The sequence below is a fragment of the Schistocerca gregaria genome, chromosome X (assembly GCF_023897955.1).
Source record: "Schistocerca gregaria isolate iqSchGreg1 chromosome X, iqSchGreg1.2, whole genome shotgun sequence".
Lineage (NCBI taxonomy): Eukaryota > Metazoa > Arthropoda > Insecta > Orthoptera > Acrididae > Schistocerca > Schistocerca gregaria.
Genome location: NC_064931.1, coordinates 259,803,854 through 259,827,834, shown reverse-complemented (window position 1 = coordinate 259,827,834; position 23,981 = coordinate 259,803,854). Strand labels below are relative to the sequence as shown.

The window sequence follows — 23,981 nt, the reverse complement described above, 5'->3', positions numbered from 1 at the left end:
CGAGTAATTTTTCATCTTCAATACTGTGAAGCAAATCTCTTCTACTGCAAGCGCTTTGCTTTCTACATTTTAGGAAGTAGTAGTATGGACCAAAACAAGAAAAAAAGTCCGGGAAACGTCTGTTCTAAAAAGCATACCTTAACAGCTATGAGCACGGGCTCATCTTCTCTGCTTGGAAACACAACTCTTCTAATGAACAATTGCTCATAGATTTTAAGGTATGCATTTTAGAGCAAATGTTTACTGGATAGTTTTTCTTGTTTTGGTCCATACTATTACTTCCTAAAATGTGAAAAGCAAAGAACTTGCAGTAGAAGAGATTTGCTTCACAATATCGAAGATGAAAAATTGATCGTAGCTCTTAAGGTATGCATTTTCGACCCTACGTTTACTGAGACCTTTTTGTTTCTAGTATCGTGTACTTTCAAGTGTATGCCTTTACGCCATTAATTATGATACACCGGTGAAATAAAGAAATAGAGAGGGGGTAGCCCTTTGCAACGAATTTTCTATACAAGACCAGCTGCGCGGTACACGACAGTATGACGTGGTTCCGATCCGGTCAGTGTCCAGGAGCGATGATTTTCAACTGGTATAGCTGAACGGGTAACACCCGTGTCCCACCGTCGTACCGATGACAGAGGTCACATGACGTCTACTAAGCTTCACCGAGGTTGTAACACGTCATATGGCAGAGGATGATACGGCGGCCGGCCGGCATCGCAGGATCTACGTCTGATCGCGAAGTTACCTGTGTTTAGTTGATCATAATAATTTCGTGTGTAGTATCTGCCGTCGTCCTTTCGTCGCGTCACCCGCGAATGAAATACGACGAGAGCGAAATTGTATCGGCACACTTTATACCCCCCGTTTGTCGAGTGGAGATCTATTAAGGACTGTGACGACGACACGGTTCAATGTGTATCCGGAGAGCCCTGGCAGGGGTTGCGGTAGTTTTGCGGTATTAGCTAGCGCCGGTCGCCGCGTGGGCGGCTATTGTGCGGCTGTCCCGTTAATTAGCGTGCTGCCCCAGAGGTGAGCGAGGCGAGAGCGCCGACCCGCGGCATTGTTCCTACGCGCCAGCAATTACGCCCCTTACCTCCGCACACACCATAATTCGCGCTTCCACCACCGCTCCTAACAACTTTTTTCCCCTCGTGACTCTTTTGACTGATGGGATGCCCCGCTCGTTGTTTTTTCCTTGTGCAAATGGCGCAGGTACAAGGCCCTGCATTTAGCAGGACCGGACTACAAGTACTCTTCGGCCGTGCATACGTACAGTGCTGGCAGTCAAGGCGGCAAGCACCAGACATCAAACTTGCATGACATTTACTGCGTGCTCGGATATGTGAATGGTTAGCATTTGAGAGCAACCGCACAAAGTAGGTAGGATAACACCATGTATCTTCTGTACATAAGGAGAGATTACACAACGGGTTTCTCATTCACAAATCGCATTTGGATACTGGTTGTTTGTGAAAGGGCCGTTCTTTACCTCGTATAAGAAGGGAAAACGTTTACCAGCACGTGACGCGATTAGACAGAGGAGGATCGTGGCGTATTTACGCTGCGGTTTATCATTCTGCATGTACATGTACACTCCACAAGCGTATGTAGGGAAGGGTACTGTGTGTACCGCTGTCATTCCTCACTTTTCCTGTTCCAGTCGCGTATAGCTCGTGCAGGATACCGTGGCCGATGCGCAGTGACCAGATTTCGTCCAAAGCGCTGGGAGGGGCCATTCGTGTCTGGAAGGACAGGCCGATATGAATTTTAAACCTTTCCACCGGTCAGCGATGACAGAATCGAGGCGCGCACCCTGCAATCTCTCTTCTACGATTTTACAGAAACTATTCGGTAAAAAAATATCAATTTTGCTTTACTTATAGTTTTATGTCAGGTTCATGATGATGTGCCCATCATTTCGTTAATGGTCATATTTACTGTGGTATTTACGTGAAAGTAAGACACTGCACTAAATTCGGAAAAGTGTGCAATGAAAAACGGAGGTCGCTATGGTTTTGCGTATGGTCCATATGTTGCGTATGAAATTTAGCTAACATACTGTATTTTTCTTTGGACTATATCTGTCACCAATCTCAGGAAAACTGATCTGGCGTAGTACACTCATTTGCGATCGCGACGTGCCTGTGATAAAGCCAGAATGAAATATCAACAACATTCCTCATATTTCATAAACGGTTTCAGATATCGAAATGAGATTTTGGCAATTGATAGCACGCAAAGAGGAGACTATTTTACCGTATCGTTATTATGTAAAACTTCATTACATATCGTATTATTAAAGTAACTACAGACTTTTTCGGCGAAAGAATGTAATTTTTAAAGGCCGTCGATAGCTGGTGAAACGAGAAATGCTATGGGTTTTGGAACGACATTTGTGAAGCCACTACACGTTTTTTTTTTATATATACCGAGGATGTGCTTTTTCATAAGCTACTCACTTTACTTTTCCTCAGTTAATAAATCGCTGTTTCAGAATTCTCTCGCAATTGTGTCTGCACAATAGGTTAGTAAGGGGAGACATTGTAAACTCGGCTGTACTTTGGTAAAAGAAAACAAGTTGGACATGACAACCAGAGAAATGTGTAGATTTTACTCAAAATTCGCCAATCATGACGCTTCTGTGAAAGTTACAAATGGTTACCAAGGCAGGCGGAAATAAATCGCATTTTCGGCGGAATTCTTTTTAGATACTAACGAAAGAAGAGGTAACAGTAGATCCTTTTGAATGGTAACTATGCAATGTGGGCGTGGAGGGGCCCCACTTAATATTTACAAAAAATAGCGGCGTAGGGTTCAGTTTAGAACGGTACTTCCCTCCAGCGTTCTCCGCGACTCCCCACCTGCCGGCCGCGGTGGTCTCGCGGTTCTAGGCGCGCAGTCCGGAACCGTGCGACTGCTACGGTCGCAGGTTCGAATCCTGCCTCGGGCATGGATGTGTGTGATGTCCTTAGGTTAGTTAGGTTTAAGTGGTTCTCAGTTCTAGGGGACTGATGACCACAGCAGTTCAGGCCCATAGTGCTCAGAGCCATTTTGACTCCCCACCACTGCCGCTCTCCCTGCGCTTCCCCAGTCGACTGCGCATCTAGCGGCCACGGCATTTTGCGCCCACAATACGGTTCGCGGGAAGAACGCCTGCCGGTAAACCTCCGTGTAAGCTCGAATCTTTCTGATTTAATCTTCATTGTCTTTTCGCGAGATATACGTAGAAGAAAGCAAAATATTCGTTAACTGTTCTAGCAACGTACGCTGTCGGAACATTAACGGTAGGCCATACCGTGATGCAGAACGCCTCTCTGCCAGTGGAATTCGTTGATCACCACTGTGACGCTTCGTGCTTACTACATAAATCTGTAACGAAACGTGATGCTCTTCTTGGGATCTTCTCTATTTTCTGTATCAATCCTGTCTCATACAGATCCCAGACTGACGAGCCATATTCAAGTATTGGTCGAAAGAGTGTTTTGTAAGCTGCCCCTTTTTGGGTGGACTACATTTCTTAAGAATTCTTCCAACGAATCTGTCTTGCTTCTGCTTTGTCTGCGATTAGTTTTTTGCGGTCATTCCAGTGGACCTATAACAAAAATGGTGCAAATGGCTCTGAGCACTATGGGACTCAACCTCTGAGGTCATTAGTCCCCTAGAACTTAGAACTAGTCAAACCTAACTAACCTAAGGACATCACACACATCCATGCCCCAGGCAGGATTCGAACCTGCGACCGTAGCAGTCGCGCGGTTTCGGACTGAGCGCCTAGAACCGCTAGACCACCGCGGCCGGCGGACCAATAACACACCCTTGGGGTACACCCTAGCTACTTTTACGTCCAAAGACTTCTTTCCTTTCAGAATGACAGGCTGTGTTCTGTTTGTTAGAAACTCTTCAGTAGAGTCACACAGTTCGTCTGGTATTCTGTACGCTCATATTGTGTTCATTTAGCGACAGTGCGGAACTGCATAGAACGTCTTCCGGAAGTCAAGGAATACGGCATCTACCTTGGCGCCTGAATCTACTGTTTTCTGTGCCTAGTGGGCCAACAGAGCGAGTTGGGTTTCACACGATCGTTGTTTCCGGAACACATGTTGGTCTTCAGAAATGTCATAAAACGCGAGCATGAAAGATGTTCCTTAATTGCCCAACAGACTGACGTCACTGATTTTGGCGTATAGTTTAATGCGTCTGTTCGACGACTATTCTTGAAAACGGGAATGACCTTTGCTTTTTTCCAACTATTAGGAACGCTTCGCTGTTCTAGAGACTACGGTACACTGCTGCTGGAAGAGCGGCAAGTTCTGTCGCGTGCTGTGTGTAGAGTGGAACTGGTATCCCGTCTGGTCCAGTAACCTTTCCCCTGTTAAGCGATTTCAGCTGTTTTTCTATCCATTGGTCACTTTTTTCGATATCTGTCATTTTGTGCCGCGCGGAGTGGCCGAGCGGTTTGAGGCGCCATGTCACGCACTGCGTGGTCCCTCCCGCGGGAGATTCGAGTCCTCCCTGGGGCATGGGTGTGTGTTGTTCTTAGCATAAGTTAGTTTAAGTGTGTGTAAGTCTAGGGACCGATGATCTCAGCAGTTTGGTCCCTTGGAAATTCACACAGATTTTGTTATTTTGTCGTTCGTGTGACGATTCAAAGAAGGAGCTACAGTGCACTCTACCTCGGTGAAATAGTTCTGGAAAAAGACGTTCTGTATTTCGGCCTTTTCTGTGTCATCCTTTGTTTTAATGCCTTTATTATCAAATAGTGTATGGACAGATCGCTTCGATCCGTTTTATAGATTTAACGTAAGACCAAAACTTCTTAGGATTTTCTGTTAAACCGGTATATAGAATTTTACATTCGCTTCATGCATATTCCTCCTTACGCTAAATTTGACTCCGGTTAGTATTTGTTCGTCTGCGAGGTTTTGGTCCCGTTTAAATTTGCAGCGAAGCTCTCTTTCCTTTCGTAGCAGCGTCCTAACACGGTTGTCGAGCCGCTGTTGGCCTTTTCCATCCCTCATAATTTTGCCCGGCACATACCTGTGTAACACGATCCCACGACTGCCACCCGAATATGGAATCGATGGGTTCAGGAGAGGCATACTCAACGCTATGCAGGATCTCAGCGGCCCCACCGTTCTAGCATTATAACCACCTACCCAACAGCCGGTACGTCATTCTTTGACATGGATAACAGCGGCGACGCGTCGTGGCATGGAAACAGTGAGGCCTTGGTAACTCGCTGGAGGGAAATGGCACCATATCTGCACACGAAAATCACCTAATTCCGTAAATCCCGGGGGGGGGGGGGGGGGGGTTGATGAGGTCAGACGCCACGGATAATCACATCCTAGATGTGTTCGATGGGGTTCAAATCTGGCGATTTGGGGGGGGGGGGGACCCGTCACTGCGTTCCTCGAACCACTCCATCACACTCCTGGCCTCGTGACATGGTGCACTATCTTGCTGAAAGATGCCAGTGCCGTCGGGGAACGTGACGGTCATGAAGGGGTCGTACGTTGTCTGCAACAAGCCCACGACACTCCTTAGCCATTGTGGTGCCTTGCACGAGCGCAGCTGAACCCATGGATGCCCACATGAATATTCTCCAGAGCATAATATAGCCACCGCAAGCCTGTCTCCTTCCCGTCATAGAGGTGTCAAGGAGATGTGCCCTGGAAGAAGACAGATTCGCTCCCCATCCCCCCTTCCCCATCGACATGATGAAGAAAGTATCGGGACTTATCAGACCACGCAACCCTCTGCCATTGAGCCAATGTCCAGTGCGGATGGTCTCTTGTCCATTTCAGTCGCCGGCCGCGGTGGTCTCGCGGTTCTAGGCGCGCAGTCCGGAACCGTGCGACTGCTACGGTCGCAGGTTCGAATCCTGCCTCGGGCATGGATGTGTGTGATGTCCTTAGGTTAGTTAGGTTTAAGTAGTTCTAAGTTCTAGGGGACTAATGACCATAGCAGTTGAGTCCCATAGTGCTCAGAGCCATTTGAACCATTTGAACCATTTCAGTCGTAATTGGCAGTTATCATTGGCACAAGCATGGGTCGTTAGCTGCGGAGGCCCATCGTTAGGAGTGCACTGTGTGTTCAGACACACTTTGTCCAGCATTAAAGTCTGATTTTAATCCGCCACAGTTCGCCCCTGACCAGTTTTACCAGTCTGGCCAGCCTACGACGTCCGGCATCTGTAGTGAGGGGTGGTCGCCCAACCCTACGACGACTGGACGTGGTTTCACCTTGGTTTTGCCACGTATTGAAGACACTCACGACGGCACTCCTTGAACACCCGACAAGTCGTGCAGTTTCCGAAATGCTCGTGCCGAGCCTCCGGGCCATAATAATCTGCCATCGGTGAAACTCAAGTAGATCTCGCGCCCTCTCCGTTCTACGTAAGGACAGCACACTCACTGATACTACATGCACGGTGCGTGTGTCTGACTAGCAGTCATTCCTCGCTGGGTAACGCTGCTATAGCCTGGAGGAGTTTATATGGATAGTAGGCTAGTGCGATAATGTCCTCTTGGCTGATCGATCGGACGTGGAAGATCGTACAGCCACGTCTCGCAGCTTGAGTAAAGATTTGCGCTAGTTTGCAGTACGACAAGTATTCACATGGGCAGTGCGACGACGTCTGTAGCACCGCGGACTGTCGACGCGGTTCTCTGTACAGCATTACGATGGACATGTCCATTGTGTTCACAACTCGATCATCTCCGGTTCGGATAATAGGTAATATGAACAGCAGGCGTTACATTCCTGACATGTTAAGGCCAGTGACACTGCCCCTAACTTAAAGGTCTCCGTGGCGTTATCTTTCAGCAAGGTAACGCAAGACCGCACATTGCCCGTGCAGTTCCGACCTGATTCGCAACAGCACCTAGGAAGGAAATCGCCGAAGTCGTTTTCGAAGGCATTTGCCTTAAGCGATTAATGAAAGCCAAATTGAGGGGTTAGTCCAGCTTGACGCTCGATTGTGCAACCGACATTCATGATTTTTTCAGCAAAAATACAAATTACAAAACTGACTTTAGACCTTTATTTTACACACTTAAGGTTATATTATGTGTTTTTAAGTGAAAATTACATCCAGGAGACATTACACGACGTCGACGAAAGGCCTTCGCAGAGCGCTAGGGCGGTTGGTTGGAGCTCTGGACGCCACAATTTTTAGCCGAGAACAAAATTACCAAAACTTCTTTGAAAGTGATGATATTGTCTAGCCTAGTGGATATTTAAGGAAATGGTTTTGAACAAAATGGTGCCAGTCTGAAACAAGTTAATTTTTTCGGCAAAAAAGTCATTAGAAAAACGTTCACCAAAAATCGAAATTAAAATATATCGCAAAAATCTTACGTATTAGCGTACAAAAAACGTCGATTCTCAAGTTACAAAAAGGTATAATGTAATTGCATGAGTATTTCATGAGTTATAGCTGCCACCAACCTGATACATGTTGGAAAAAAAACAGGTGTTTGAAGTTCTGTACTGAAATTGAACAAATATTTAATCGGCACTGACAGCACCGTACAGGTGGCCTTCTTTCGCCAATGTCGGATGACACTCATTTTGGCGAAATTGTATCAAAAATGTTAAAATGTGTGTGAATTCCTAAGGGACCAAACTTATGCTAAGAACAACACACACGCCCATGCCCGAGGGAGGACTCGAACCTCCGGCGGGAGGGAGAAACTGTATCGATTAACTGGCTTGCACTTGCCAATCGAAGCGTTTTCTGTGCGATTGGGATTACTTTCCGAACCTTTTCCATCGTGTAAGAACGTTTGTTTGTCATTTTAAGGCTCTCACGTTTAGCTTCGTATAAAAAAAAAAGCGAAATGACAAGTTATGCGGACGGGAGACAAACACGTGCCTTCAGACTGTTTACCATGGACGAATCATGTTACGACGAGAGATCTTGTTGGTATTACATCGGTTGTATTCGAGCGCTCGGATGCGCCAGACCTCCATGCAGTAAATCGCGGTTTTAACACATTTTACCATTTATGACACATGATTTAATCTTAAAAATAGACCCTCTAAGGGACATTTTAAGCCAATAAAATTAGACTTAATAATTTATACACTGGTCTACCCCCTTAATAGAAAATTGGGAAAAGACTGAATATATACGCTATTAGTGCTTTAGCTACGCTTGATGGTGTTCTGGTTATAGAAAAATAGACGAATCGGCTGTTGCTTATCTCATTCAGCAATTCTGTTTCGATCTGCTTGAATCATTCCAAGTAGATGCCAGTTCGCTGCGTACCAATAGACCTTGAACAACACTTCCTTATCATCTCCCTATTATTAAGCTTTGTAAAATGGAGTATATTTTTCTGCTGCATTCTTGCCGGCAGTGTTATAATCATTGTACTACAAAAACCGGATATTAAACAGCTTCTTTTAAAGCTATGTCTCTGTTTTAAAAACGAAGGTGCTCTTTACGTACAGAAGTGTTCTGTTATCATTTATCAAACTCATCGCTTCTTTGGAATGAACATAACAAAAATACATTACTAGTGCAGCGTTAGGCTCATACTGTTTTAGGAATACATGATAATCTACATAACCATTTCTACATATACATCTACATAAATACACCGCAAGTTCTAAGGCGCTACAGTCATGGACTGTGCGGCTGGTCCCGGCGGAGGTTCGAGCCCTCCCTCGGGCATGGGTGTGTGTGTTTGTCCTTAGGATAATTTAGGTTAAGTAGTGTGTAAGCTTAGGGACTTATGACCTTAGCAGTTAAGTCCCATAACATTTCACAGACATTTGAACACCGCAAGCCACCTTTCGGTGCCCGTCGGAGGGTACCACGTGCCACTACTTGTCATTGCCTTGCCTGTTCCACTCTCAGATAGAGCGGGGGAAAAATAGCTGCCTAAAAGCCCCCGGACGAACCCTAATTTCTCGCATCTTATCTACGCGAAATGTACGTCGGCGTCAGTAGAATCGTTCTTCAGTCGGCCTCAGATGCCAGTTCTCTAAATTTCCGCAATAGTGCCTCACGAAAAGAGCGTCTCTTCCCTACAGAGATTCCCATTTGAGTTCACGAAGCATCCCCGTTAATACTTGCGTGCTGATCGAACCTACCAGTAACAAATCTAGCAACATGCCTCTGAACTGCTTCGACGTCTTCCTTTAATCCTACCTGGTGGAGAATCCAAACATTCGAACAGTACTCAAGAATTGGTCACACAAGCTTTCTGTACGTCGTCTCCTTTTTGGCTGAGCTACACTTTCCCAACATTCTCCCAGTGGAAACGAAGTCGAGCATTCACCCTCGATAGAGCCGATTGATTATTTCTAGCACAAGTATGACATGTTTACCATCGCAAACAGTTCCATGGCGTCCGCATTTCGCAGGGAATAGTGACGTGTTAACAGGTGCAACACATGGTACTACACTACCCAAGTGCTTTGATCAAAGAACTGTGTCAACGATTTTGTCATGCTTCTTCGACCAAAGTAGGCTTACTTCGCTGGATCCATTATACTGTCGTCAACGTTTCCGTTATAGTTATTGGAGAATGGATGCCGAACAGTCAATCGTCGATGGTGCAGCATTTAATATAATGTTGGCGGCAAACGCAATGCTTCAACAAAAAAAAGTGAAAAACAGTTCTCGGTAATATGTACATCGAGGTGAGAAGCTCAAAGCGTTCGCCGGAATTTGCGTCGTGAGCTACAGTGTGAAGACATAAAGAGCTACAAAATTTTTTAAGAATGTACGAAGAAACATTTCAATTCGTCCTTATGAAAGTGGCAAAAGCTATTCCAACTTGCAATATAATACTCGCATCCGACAGAGTTCCATTTCACGTATTGTTTTCAGAAGAATGTGAAACAATATTAAATATCACTTAGGGAGGAATTTGCGAAGGTTAGGTTATTTGTAGGAACAAATAAATGCATTTATTTCAGTTGTGTACACTTGATTAACACCACTTGGATTACCACCAAGTAGTGACTCCGTGTAAAAGTGTTTGTGAAGAAGAGAAATTTGTTAACATGGAATATAAATTTAAGTTTCAGGAAAGCTTTTCTGAATACATTTGTCTGGGGTGTAGCCTTGTACGGAAGTGACAGCGGGTGATAAGGAGATCAGTGAGGAAGAAAACAGAAGCTCTTGAAATGTAATGTTATAAAATAATGCTGAAGATGAGAATGACGTATCGGGTGACTAATGAGGAGGTACCGAATAAAGTTCGCTAGAAAAGATATTTGTGGCCTAACGTCACTAACTGAAAGGATCGGTTGATAGGACACATTCTGATTCATCAAGGAATTCTCAGTTTACCATTGGAGGAAAGTGAGGGGGGTTAAAATTGCTGAGGGAGACGAAGAGGCGAGTACAGTAAGCGTGTTTAAATGGCCGCGGGTTGCTGCAGTTATTCGGAGATGAAGAGGCTTGTACAACATACTGTAAAGTAGCGGTCCACAGCTCGTGGTCGTGCGGTAGCGTTCTCGTTTCCCGCGCCCGGGTTCCGGGGTTCTATTCCCGGCGGGGTCAGGGATTTTCTCTGCCTCGTGATGACTGGGTGTTGTGTGCTGTCCTTAGGTTAGTTAGGTTTAAGTAGTTCTAAGTTCTAGGGGACTGATGACCGTAGATGTTAAGTCCCATAGTGCTCAGAGCCATTTGAACCATTTTTTGTAAAGCTGTATCAAACCAGTCTTCGGACTTAACGACCACAACAACAATACGATCAATTTCCTCCTCAGCTCATTTACGGTGCGGCCATTTCGCTGATGGCTGCAGCTATTTCTTTATGAGACTCTAAGCGCTTATTGCTGTTTTTTTATAATTTGGTGTTATGAAGAGTTTCGTATTCTTTACACTTAGAAATTATTGACGTAGTGGAAGCTACACATCAAGTAAACTTTGATGTCATGTTACAGGTTAGAATCAAGCAAAGCTAATCCAACAAGAATACTATATGGCTAACTTTGATCAGAGATACGACCATACTCTAACTTTGATCAGAGACCTATGATCAAAGATATCTTTTCTAAAAGCTTCCGTCGTACACTGTCAAAGATTTGACCAAAGGGCTTTGATCATTGTGGATGAAATTTACTGTGTAATAAGGGCCTAATCACATTTACGAATGCGGTGTTCATTCTCATAAATGGGAGCTGAGAGCGTGCGGGTCAGCTGGGAAGACTCGCCAGTCCAGCTGGCGCAATCCACTGCGTACTAGCAGCCGTCGCTTTTATAGCCAATTACCGGGGCGCTGAATTAGTGCTCAGAACGGAATCACTCACGCGGTAATCCTGTACAAAGGCTTTTACATTCATCACTATTATAATGACACTGTTCGCGTCCATGAAGTTACGTGCTGCAGCTAAGAAGCACGTTTCGCCCTGGTTAACCACCTGTATGTTTTCTCTGATTTCCTGGTTCCCACCTGATGGTGGTATCTCCACAATAGAATGATCAATTCACTAGTTGTAAACGGGAACATAAATCTAAAACTACACCGAAAAAGAACCGAAATAAAAGAAGGCGGTATTTGTAGTTCTCCGTGTCTGGTTACTTTGGTTCTCATTGCTAAGTTAATAGAAAAAGGAAAAATTATAGTTTAAGGTTCCTTCGACGAAAAGTTCATTAGTGACAAATCGTGTTTGTAATGGTTTCTGGATGTACCGGTAATCGCGAGACGGCGCTTTGGAAAGATAGATGAAACTCTCCTCAACTATACTGTAGCCTTCACCTTGCTCCGTTCTTTTACGGTCGTTTACTATCGTCGCCGTGCTGGTAGCATCCGTGTCTGTACGTATCGGGTAGAAAATAAATTACAGTTGCTCAAAAGAAAACGCCTTTTGCAAGCGGCACATTAAGTTTTTTAAATATATTTTGTGGGCGCAGATGCATTTCGCTTTAGTTACAAGGCACCTTCAGTGGGTGCCCTGAAATATTACATGACTTTTTCGTTTGCACGTGCAAGTTATCGGTTGCACCTTGTAATGCACCTCTTTCTCCGGGGGACAAATATTAATTATTATCAGTTGTAGTATATTAAGCTACAAATTGTCATTTTAAAGCTGTGTGGTCTCCCTAGTGTGCCTAGTCGACCACAAGTCCCTGTCAAGCTGTTCACTCTAACAACAGAGTACATACAGGGTTGAAGACATGGAGAAAGAAAGGTATCATCACAATTTGAATTTAGAGTAATATAACTTTCTTACCTTTATTGGTCGTTGTTGCACGCTCGTGGTCCAGTGTTTGTTAAATCAATTTGAGGTCCAGGGTGTGTATTCTGCTGCGTAAGACCTGACACACATTTAAACTACCAACTTTTAATTTATAAATGCTGCTCGTGACGATATTCAATAATTTTCAATGTAACAGCTTTTCCAATACATAATTTCGTTCCCTTTATCCTTGACCTTCTCAAAGCAAGCGTATTACTCAACGTCTCAACGCCAACTGCCCATTGTCTCTACACCCACCAACCACCGGCCCCTGTTCACAGAGCTTACAAACTGTGCAGTACTGCCAACCTTGGTTGTATATCGATATTTTACACATCTCACGTATACATATATGAAAAATGAAAAGTGTTTATAATATAGTTCTGTGGCAATAAACCTCATGATTGTCCTCATATTACAGTTTTGTAACAAAATAATATTTCAGTTTATGTTTATGTAGTTAAAGTTCAGTTACTCCTTCAAGTTGATTGACGGTACCGCACACCTCGCCATCCGGTGGTATCGGTAGTTTCAGTAGTCCGTTACATTACAACCTACAGGTTGTGGATTTAAAACAGTTCGTTGAGGTTTTTATAATAAAATGGAAAAGTACTTACAGATCAGCGTCTAATCCATTATTTTTAAGCCAAATAGCTATCTCTTATGTGGAAAATTGTTTAGACTTTTACACTTATAATCTGTAAGTAATTTTCCATTTCATCATAAAAATATCAACCAACTGTTTTTTGTGTAACCTGTAAGTGAAAACCTGTAAAAATTCATGTAATGCTCAGGACACCCACTGAGAACGCCTTGTAACTAAAGCAAAACCCATCTGGGTGGACATTATAAATAGTAATAATAAAAAAATCTTAATGCACTGCACGCAAAAGGCGTTTCCTTTGGAAGTACTGTAATTTATATGCAGCTGCTGCGAAAATGGCCAGCACAAGAAACGAGAAGAAAATCTTGGAAAGAAGTTGTTGACAGCTGCCTTTTCACCCTCGTAACAGTACATTACGATCTTATCAGCGCGGAGTAACAACGCTCATCATTTCCATATTTATTTTTTCTATTTGTACGAGCACTTTTGTGTTCGTTTACTGACCGCTGGTGTCGGGTTGGAAGCAACCACTCGCATCGGTTTACTGTAACCTGCCTCCACGGGTGGTTTGTCTCGTGGGGTTAAGCGTACATTGCACTAAATGGTTTTCGTAGCTGTTGCAAGCGGAAACTCGAACAGATTTGTAAAGTAGTAGAAAAATAGTTATTTTTAAAAGTAGCAAAATCCTCTGTAATTCCAACATTGTGTGCCATTATATATGTTAAAGGTCGTTTTGATATTACTCTGTTTACAGTTTTCCGGTAAACAACACGTTTCCCATATGATGTTACCATTCAGGCGATGTCCTGATGAACGCGTGTGAACTTTTTTAAACATACGTTCAGCATCCATCCTTCATATGCTTCAATTTATGCTTGCTAACGCAGATGGCAACAGATATTTTAAAAACCGAAATTAAGGATACTCCTCTATTGCTATCCTGCAAAAACGTGAATTCTCCATCCTTAGAAACATAGTAGACGGCTACGGTGGCTGAGCGGTTCTAGGCGCTGCAGTCCGGAACCGCGCGACTGCTACGGTCGCAGGTTCGAATCCTGCTGCCTCGGGCGTGTATGTGTGTGATGTCCTTAGGTTAGTTAGGTTTAAGTACCATTTTTAGAATCATAATAGTAGAGATCTAACAGTGTGGTCAGTGGGAAAATAATAGTGTAAATATGTTCATTTAAATATCTGCGTCTCACTGTATCTGAAAACATTGAGTTTCCATACATACGGATTGGTGAATGCGGTAAAAGATAAGATCTTTCAGGTCTTCTCGGCGCGACTGGTTAATGGTGTGTTTCTGGGTGTTTTGTCGAGTTGTTATTTCCGTTTTATGCACAACGTTGCGACGATCGGTTCAGCCGTCTTCTCCAATTGCTGCGAGTTTTGCTGTTTGTTGTGCTCGCTGCGTGGGCTCCAGACAGACTGTCAACTGTTGTTTGTGTCACGCCGTTATTTATAGCCGAGTTCGACTCTCAGCGGCCGCTACGCCCTTTGATGTTCATTTGTTTTCCAGTACCCGCATTGATATATCGTGAAACACGCATTGTCTCGACATTTTCCAGCTCTGGTCGATGGAATGGTCAGTGATATCGTTATTAATTGAATGCTGGCCCGCATGCCTTATCAAATTGAAACCTGCTTTCCTATTTATTAGATTTTACATTTTTATTCTGATACACTTCTTATATACATTGTCTCAGAAAATTAGTGTTTGTACCGCCATCCTGATGTCATCTTGTTTCATTTCATGATTATATTTTAGGCAGTTCTCTACGGCAACTGATTTGTGTTCAAAATGTTCAAATGTGTGTGAAATCTTATGGGACTTAACTGCTAAGGTTACCAGTCCCTAAGCTTACACACTACTTAACCTAAATTATCCTAAGGACAAACACACACACCCATGCCTGAGGGAGCACTCGAACCTCCGCCGGGACCAGCCGCACAGTCCATGACTGCAGCGCCCCAGACCACTCGGCTAATCCCGCGCGGCAACTGATTTGTTTGGCTGAATTTGTCGGATGTGTTTCTGATGTTCCTTGCATCTGTCCTGGACTATTTTAATACTCTGCCCCGCGTAAGACATGCAACATTCGCATGGAATGCGGCATACACTCAGCTCGAGGGAACATGGAGCGTGCTTAATATTGGTAAGACTACTTTTATTAGCTTTGCTGAAACAGACAGAATGACATGTTTCCTTAGGTCTCTGGAAATCATTTGGATGGGTTTGGATTGATGTGGAGGGTGGAGACCAACCTGCGAGGTCATCGGTCTGGAAAATCATATGTGTAAATCATTCATTGCGAATGTGGCCTGCCTTACACCGGACAGATTAATAGAACAGTCCAGGAGAGTTGTAAACAACAAACGGATATGCTTGTAATCTCAATGACGTTACTGTTATTATAAGATTATCTCTGAGTTGTGCGTTTATGCTACACTGGCTACCATTGCATTTTGACTATGGTGCACTTGATACGTAGGCATTTCAAAAAGTAAATTACACATTATTATGGCAGGTCAAGTGACCTTTATTGAATGGTGCCCTACACTTCAAAGTACGTAGATGCCACAGTTTTCCAAATCATAAAGTTTCTACATCTACACTCCGCAAGCCACCTGACGGTGTGTGGCGGAGGGTACCTTGAGTACCTCTATCTGTTCTCCCTCCTATTCCAGTCTCGTATTGTTCGTAGAAAGAAGGATTGTCGGTATGCCTCTGTGTGGGCTCTAATCTCTCTGGTTTTATCCTCACGGTCTCTTCGCGAGATATACGTAGGAGGGAGCAATATACTGATTGACTCCTCGGTGAAGGTATGTTCTCGAAACTTCAACAAAAGCCCGTACCGAGCTACTGAGAGTCTCCCCTGCAGAGTCTTCCACTGGAGTTTATCTATCATCTCCGTAACGCTTTCGCGATTACTAAGTGGTCCTGTAACGAAGCGCGCTGCTCTCCGTTGGATCTTCTCTATCTCTTCTGTCAACCCTACTTGGTACGGACCCCACACTGCTGAGCAGTATACAAGCAGTGGGCGAACAAGCGTACTGGAACCTACTTCCTTTGTTTTCGGATTGCATTTCCTTAGGATTCTTCCAATGGATCTGAGTCTGGCATCTGCTTTACCGACGATCAACTTTATACGATCATTCCATTGTAAATCACTCCTAATGCTTACTCCCAGATAATTCATGGAATTAACTGCTTCCAGTTGCTGACTTGCTATATTGTAGCTAAATGATAAGGGATCTTCCTTTCTATGTATTCGCAGCACATTACACTTGTGTAAAGAACGGTCGGAACGTTCTATCAGGCGTTCAGTTCCTCGACGATGGAAGTACCCGTACATGGTGGGAGGTGGGAGCACAGAGTGCACCCCGGAACATTATCGAATATCATCGTTTTGGTGGTCCGGGTGTTACGATATGGGGAGTAATAACGTTGCTTGTGCGCACCCACCTCCAAATATTAGAAAGCGGTAGACATACCAGTCAACCTACTCCTGCCTTATGTGAATATTTTGAGACGTGCATTCGCACCTGACTTAATTTGTAGGGAGGACAATGCGCGGACGCATCGAACAGCGCGGGTGGACCAGTTCTCGGAATGAGAAATTATTCGGCGAATTGACTGGCCAGCCCGTTCCCCGACTTAAATCCTATCGATGACTTGTGGGCTGCGTTGGAGAGATGTCTTGCAGCACACACACCCTCCACCAGTTGCCAACCGCGCTGGTGGAGGAAAGGGACGCCCAACCGTATGACCGCCATGAGACCACGTTGCAGAGCATTCGTTGCCATCCGTGGTGATCACACACCTTATTAGGACCAGCTCCCGCCGTTTATAAAGTTCAGGATACCATCATGAATCAGGATGACTACCATATAATTATTGTATTGGAAGAAAAAGTGTCGTTTCTGTTCGTGTCATTGCGTATTTCAACATGGGTTTAGAAAACATCGTTCCTGTAAAACACAATTAGCTTCTTATTCACATGAAGTGTTGAGTGCTATTGACAAGGGATTTCTGATTTATTCCGTATTTCTAGATTTCCGGAAGGCTTTCGACACTGTGCCACACAAGCGGCTCGCAGTGAAATTGCGTGCTTATGGAATATCGTCTCAGTGATGTGACTGGATTTGTGATTTCCTGTCAGAGAGGTCACAGTTCGTAGCAATTGATGGGAAGTCATCGAGTAAAACAGAAGTGATTTCAGGCATTCCTCAAGGTAGTGTTATAGGACCTTTGCTGTTCCTTATCTATATAAATGATTTGGGAGACAATCTGAGCGGCCGTCTTCGGTTGTTTGCAGATGACGCTGTCGTTTATTGACTAATACAGTCATCAGAAGATCAAAACAAATTCCAAAACGATTTAGAAAAAATATCTGAATGGTGCGAAAATTTGCAGTTGACCCTGAATAACGAAAAGTGTGAGGTCATCCACATGAGTGCTAAAAGGAACTCGTTGAACTTCGGTTACACTATAAATCAGGCTAATCTAAAAGCCGTAAATTCAACTAAATACCGAGGTATTACAATTACGAACAACTTAAATTGGAAGGAACACATAGAAAATGTTGTGGGGAATGCTAACCAAAGACTGCATTTTATTGGCAGGACACTTAGAAAATGTAACAGACCTACTAAGGAGACTGCCTACACGACGCTTGTTCGTCCTCTTTTAGAATACTGCTGCGCGGTGTAGGATCTTTACCAGATAGGACTGACGGAGTACATCGAAAAAGTTCAAAGAAAGGCAGCACGTTTTGTATTATCGGGAGATATGGGAGAGTGTGTCACAGAAATGATACAGGATTTGGGCTGGAAATCGTCAAAAGAAAGGCGTTTTTCTTTGCGACGGAATCTTCTCACGAAATTCCAATCACCAACTTTCTCCTCCGAATGTGAAAATATTTTGTCGGCACCGACGTGCATAGGGATCACCACGGTAAAATAAGGGAAATTAGAGCTCGTACGGAAAGATATTGGTATTCGTTCCTTCCGCGCCCTATACGAGAATGGAATAATAGAGAATTGTGAAGGTGATTCGATGAACCCTCTTCCAGGCACTTAAATGTGATTTGCAGAGTATCCATGAAGATGTAGATGTATTTCTTTCAGTTACCTTCTATACTATACTGTAGCAGTTCTTTCCGTATGGTCCCAGTTTCGTCGAGCTATGCTACTTTGCAGTGACTCATTGTTCGAAAGTTATTTTCATCTTGAAGTTTTGCACACCAGTGTTTTATGAATAGTAATAATAACGGCAGTGATTGAAGCGAAAAGAGTATTTGAAATCAGAATTGCTCCTCGCAGCATTTGTGAGTGGAACAGGAAAGGTGATGAGTAGTATGATCCTTCCTTATGAGTGTAGAGATGATGCTTAACTCGTCGCCGGTGTTGTGTTTGCAGGTAGCGATGGAGGCAGCGCGGTCGGCAACGGGACGTCTGCTGCTGCGCGAGCTCAACCCCTACATCTTGTGCACGCTCTGCGGCGGCTACTTCATTGACGCCACCACCATCGTCGAGTGCCTGCACTCCTGTGAGTACCCAACTTGCATTCCAGAAACCCCACTACCTGCACAGCCTGTCCGTATGTGTGGTACCATCCTGCTAAAAAAACACACCAGTAGTGTGACATGGGAGCCGACGCCAAACTGCCAAGAGATAAGCAATCTGTTCTCGAATGTTGGACAGACTACTTTTATAACATCAGCAACAAAGAATTTACGCATCCACCAATCAGTAGTCCTGATCCTATCTTAGGACTTGATGCATTTTAAGTACCTAGGGTCTCTCGTCACCTCAGACTGCGACACAACTCTTGATACTCGGATGAGGGTGAATGCAGCTTGGCTCAAGTGGAGACAGGTCACTGGAGTCCTCTGCGATAAAAAAGATGCCTCAGTACCTAAAGGCAAAAGTATATAAGGCCATGGTACGCCCAGCAGCAATGTATGGGACTGAGTGTGGCTCTATGACGAAACAACAGGAGCAAATGTTACACACCATGGAGATGAAGATGCTTCGATGGTCCATGGGGCTGACACGATGTGACCACGTAAAAAATACAGGCGTCCGGCAAAGGTTTGGTGTCGCGCCGATCGCCGACGAAGTGAGGGAAGCCCGTCTGCGCTGGTACGGCCACGTCATGAGAAAACAAGACAACTCATTGGCAAAAACAGTGCTCCACTTCAACCCAGGAGGAACAAGACCACGAGGAAGACCTGCAAAGAGATGGACTGACAACGTCAGGAGAGACGTGCTCGTTGTTCACTTAAGACCAGAAGATGTCAACGACAAGGACAAATTGATTAGATGTAGCAAAACAGCAAACCCCGCAAGTCGGGATTAATGCTTCGAAAGAGAGAGAGAGTGTGTGACATGGGAGAGCCTCCGTTATCAACATGGAGGCCATTTTGGAAGCCACCGGCACAACTCGTAATTTTCAAATAGAAAGGGAGTTATGTAACGTATCAGACAGACATGCCAAATGAATGGTAATTTTAGACTGAAGCGCCAAAGAAACTGGTATTCAAACACAGAGATACACTATGTGATCATACGTATCCGGACCCTCCCAAAAACACACGTTTTTCATGTTAGGTGCATTGTGCTGCCACCTACTGCCAGGTACTCCATACAGCGACCTCAGTAGTCATTAGACATCGTGAGAGTAAAATGGGGCGCTCCGCGGAAATCACACGCTTCGAATGTGGTCAGGTGATTGGGTGTCACTTGTGTCATACGTCTGTACCCAAGATTTGCACACTCCTAAACATCCCTAGGTCCACTGTTTCCGATATGATAGTGAAGAAGAAACGTACAGGGACACGTTCAGCACAAAAGCGTACAGGCCGACCTCGTCTGTTGACTGACAGAGACCGCCGACAATAGAAGAGGGTCGTAATATGTAATAGGCAAACATCTATCCTTACCATCACACAGGAATTCCAATCTGCATCAGGATCCACTGCAATTACTATGACAGGATTTCATGGTCGAGCGGCTACTCATAAGCCACCAATCACACCGGTTAATGCCAAACAACGCCCCGCTTGGTGCAAGGAGCGTAAACATTGGACGATTGACACAGTGGATAAACGTTGTGTGGGGTGACGAATCACGGTACACAATGTGGCTATCTGATAGAGGGGTGTGGGTGTGGCGAATGCCCGCTGAACGTCACCTGTCAGCTTGTGTAGTGCCAACAGTAAAATTCGGAGGTGGTCGTGTTGTGGTGTGGTCGTATTTTTCATGGAGGGGGCTTGCACCTCTTGTTGTTTTGCGTGGTGCTATCACAATACAGGCCTACATTGATGTTTTAAGCACCTTCTTGCTTTCCACTGTTGAAGAGCAATTCGATGATGGCGATAAAATCTTTCGACACGATCGAGGAACTGTTCACAATGCACGGCCTGTGGCGGAGGCGGAGTGCTTACACGACAATAGCATCCCTGTAATAGAGTGGCCTGTACAGAGTCCAGATCTGAATTCTATAGAACACCTTTGGGATGTTTTGGAACGCCGACTTCGTGTCAGGCGTCACCGACCGACTTCGATACCTCTCCTCATTGCAGCACTCCCTGAAGAATGGGCAGCCATTTCCCAAGAAATCTTCCAGCACCTGATTGAACATATGGCTGCGAGAGTGGAAGCTGTCATCAAGGCTAAGCGTTGGCCAAAACCATACTGAATTCCAGCATTACCGATGGAGGTCGTCACGAACTTGTAAGTCATATTAAGCCAGGTGTCCGGATACTTTTTATTACATAGTGTATGTAAAGAGGCAGAATACGGTACTGCCGTCGGCAACGTCCATATAAAACAACAGAGAACAAGTGTGTGACGCAGTTGTAGATCGATTACTGCTTCTACAATGGCAGGTTATCAAGATTTAAGTAAGTTTGAACGTGGTGTTATAGTAGGCGCACGAGCGATGAGACACAGCATATCCGAGGTAGCGATGAAGTGGGGATTTCCCCGTACGATCATTTCGCGAGTGTACTGTGAATATCAGGAATCTGGTAAAACATTAGCTCTCCGACATCGCTGCGGATGGAAAAAGATCCTGCAAGAACGGGACCAGCGATGACTGAAGAGAGTCTTTCAACGTGACAGGAGAGCAACCCTTCCACAAATTGCTGCAGATTTCAATGCTGGGCCATCAACAAGTGTCAGTGTGCGAACCATGAAACGAAACATAATCGATATGGGCTTTCGGAGCCGAATGTCCACTCGTGTACCCTTCATGACTGCACGACACAAAGAATTACCCCTCGCCTAGGCCCGTCAACACCGGCATTGGACTGTTGATGACTGGAGACATGTTGCCTGGTCGGACGAGTCTCGTTTCAAATTGTATCGAGGGGATGGGCATGTACGGGTATGGAGACAACCTCATGAATCCGTGGACCCTGCATGTCAGCGGGGACTGTTCAAGGTGGTGGAGGCTCTGTAATGATGTGGGGCGTGTGCAGTTGGAGGGATATGGGACTCATGATACATCTAGATACGATTCTGACAGGTGACACGTACGTAAGCATCCTGTCTGATCACCCGCATCAATTCATGTCCATTGTGCACTCCGACAGACTTGAGCAATTACATCAGGACTGTGCGACCCCCACACGTCCAGAATTGTTACAGAGTGGCTCCAGTAACACTGAGTTCATACTCTTCCACTAGCCACCAAACTCCCAAGACATGAACATTGTTGAGCGTATGTGGGATGCTTTGCAGCGCGCTGTTCAGATGAGATCTCTACCCCCTCGTACTCTAACGGATCTCTGGACAGCCCTGCAGAATTCATGGTGGCACTTTCCTCCAGCACTACTTCAAACATTAGTCGAGTCCATGCGATGCCGTGTTGCGGCACTTCTGCGTGCTCGCGGAGCCGCTACAAGATATTAGGCAGGGGTACCAGTTTCTTTGGCTCTTTAATTTAATTTGAGAAGAGCGTTCTCAAGTAATGACTGAAGTTTTGTCAATAGAGGTGACGTGAAAGCTGATGGCGTTAACACAATCTGAACGCTTGCGCGTGTTGTTTCCGGAATGATCCATCTTTCATTTACCTCTAGTATATGCAGCTTGTGGGTCAGTGTTCAGTAATCGCATGCATATACACATGCCGGTCGTATCACTCTAGGATAGTGTTTTAGTTTAGTTGTCAATGATCAGCGTGTCTGGCTGCTATGCGGACGACCCAGGTTCAATTCTCTGTACTGCCAGGGAGAATGTTTTCCTTGGTGGGAGGACTGACATGGGATCTGTTCAGCTTCGTAATGCCGATTGAGGAGCCACTTGGATGAGGAGCAGCGGCTTCAAAGCCAAGAAAGCCGACAACGGCAGGTAGAGCGGTGTGGTGAAGCCACGCTCGTCCATGCTGCATCCAGTTACGCAATTGGCAGAGGATGGTACCTACGGTGGTCCGTCGGTCCCCAATGGGCTATCAGCGTCAGAACCCAGAGATTTGCTTTGTTTTTGTTATATTATTGTTTATAGAGGTGCACTTATTGATGTAAATATTTTTACGTCTATTGAAGAAGTTTGTAATTCATCCTGTTTCTTATTTTCATCGAGGTATTTAAATTCACATCCCTTTCTATTTTACCTAGTTGTGTTTCTATATGTTTTGTTGTTTTTTATGTTTGTCACGATTTTAGCATCTTCAGCTGAAATTTTGAGACCGATTATATACTCTGTTTTCTCTGAAAGATTTGTTTCAGTAACTCCTTTGTACGAATTGCTTAAATTTTTTACAGGGTCGTATGCAAGTGCTAGGTAGATGAACTTATTACATTTCATACACCCTCTAGAATTATTTGTTGAATTTTTCTATTTTTGAGTTAAAATTCGAGAGCCTAAACACAGTTAAACAATAAATCAAGCCATCCCAATATTTTACACTAGTGTTGTTGTGTTTTTAGTAACAGATAAAATTAATCAACATGTAACGCCTGTCGCAACTGATTTGTACTAGTAAACTGGGAATCTTTAAAGAACCAAACTCCGACGTATAACACAGATTCACACAGGTGATTTGTTTACAAGTCAGTTAGTATGATACATATTTGCCGTTGAGCGTTTAAGCGAGAAGAGGCTTGGAAAAGGTTTGAACTAATGCTTAACATAGGATGAGTATAATGTGGGCAATTTGCTCGCGATTTTAACAGCAAGCTAGTTTTTCACGCATCAAAATTTTATGACGTCATATCTCCTGAATTGTTTGTCGTACAGTGATATAATTTTGCAGCTACATTCAGTGGTATATGTGTATACTGTGTGCAAACTATGTTGCAAATAGTCGGTAGTAAAGGAGTAATAAATTAGAGCGTCGTGTCTGATACTGAAGTAGATTATGACAGCATTTTAAATTTTTAAATTCGGTCAATAATTAACTGAAAATCAAATTTTGTTGCCCCTGGAAGCCATTAGATAGGCAGTGTTGAATTCCGGGGTGTTAGTAATATAGGGACGTGCAAATCATCTTGTTACGGGAAACTAGTTATCTTGTGGTAGTGATTCGTTCACACCTGTTTGGTGAGGGTTGCAGTGCTGGAAGCACAGCCAGGACGGCACGGAGCAGAGTGGCTCCTGTGTAGATCGCAGCATCACGTGGCGGCTGCAGCGCTGCTATTTACCGCATAATTCGACGACCCTGCATACGGGTTATGCACTCTGCTCGCCTCTGGCGACGGGTTTGCATCTTCTGCATTATTCATCTCCACGCAAACGCTGAAATAGGATCTCAGTCTCTCCTCGGCGAATATATTAAACATTCCTTCATACATTGCTCAAACGCGAGAACAGCATAAGACGAGCCGAATGAAAGAACCTTGGAACAAGGATTTCCGGTTATTCACATTTATTACACTCTAATAAATATGATCTTTCTTGTATTTACTTACCTACTGAAATTGCGGTAAGGGATACAAAGTATTTCTGGGCCTCCCAGAGAGACTCGGAGGAAGTAGGATACACATTCATCCCTTTTATTCGGAATTTCCTCAGTCATGTGCCTGAACCGCTTATAATTTTCTGAAAACAAATAGCAACACAGATATTTAGTTGTACTAAAGGCAATTGCATCTATACCTCACTGGTTTCACTGCCCTGTCTCCTGTTCCATCGGCGAGTGGTGTGTCGGAAGAAT

At 44.4% G+C, this 23,981-nt stretch overlaps 1 protein-coding gene across 1 annotated transcript in view; it reads left to right on the top strand.

Annotated features, from left to right (window-relative positions):
* Positions 1–23,981, top strand: part of LOC126299157 (protein suppressor 2 of zeste-like) — a 443,886-nt gene that overhangs the window by 339,175 nt on the left and 80,730 nt on the right. The window contains exon 3 of the mRNA XM_049990922.1: positions 18,239–18,368. Coding sequence (XP_049846879.1) covers positions 18,245–18,368 — 124 coding nt within the window. The 5' untranslated portion in view covers positions 18,239–18,244. The remainder of the gene's footprint in view (positions 1–18,238; positions 18,369–23,981) is intronic.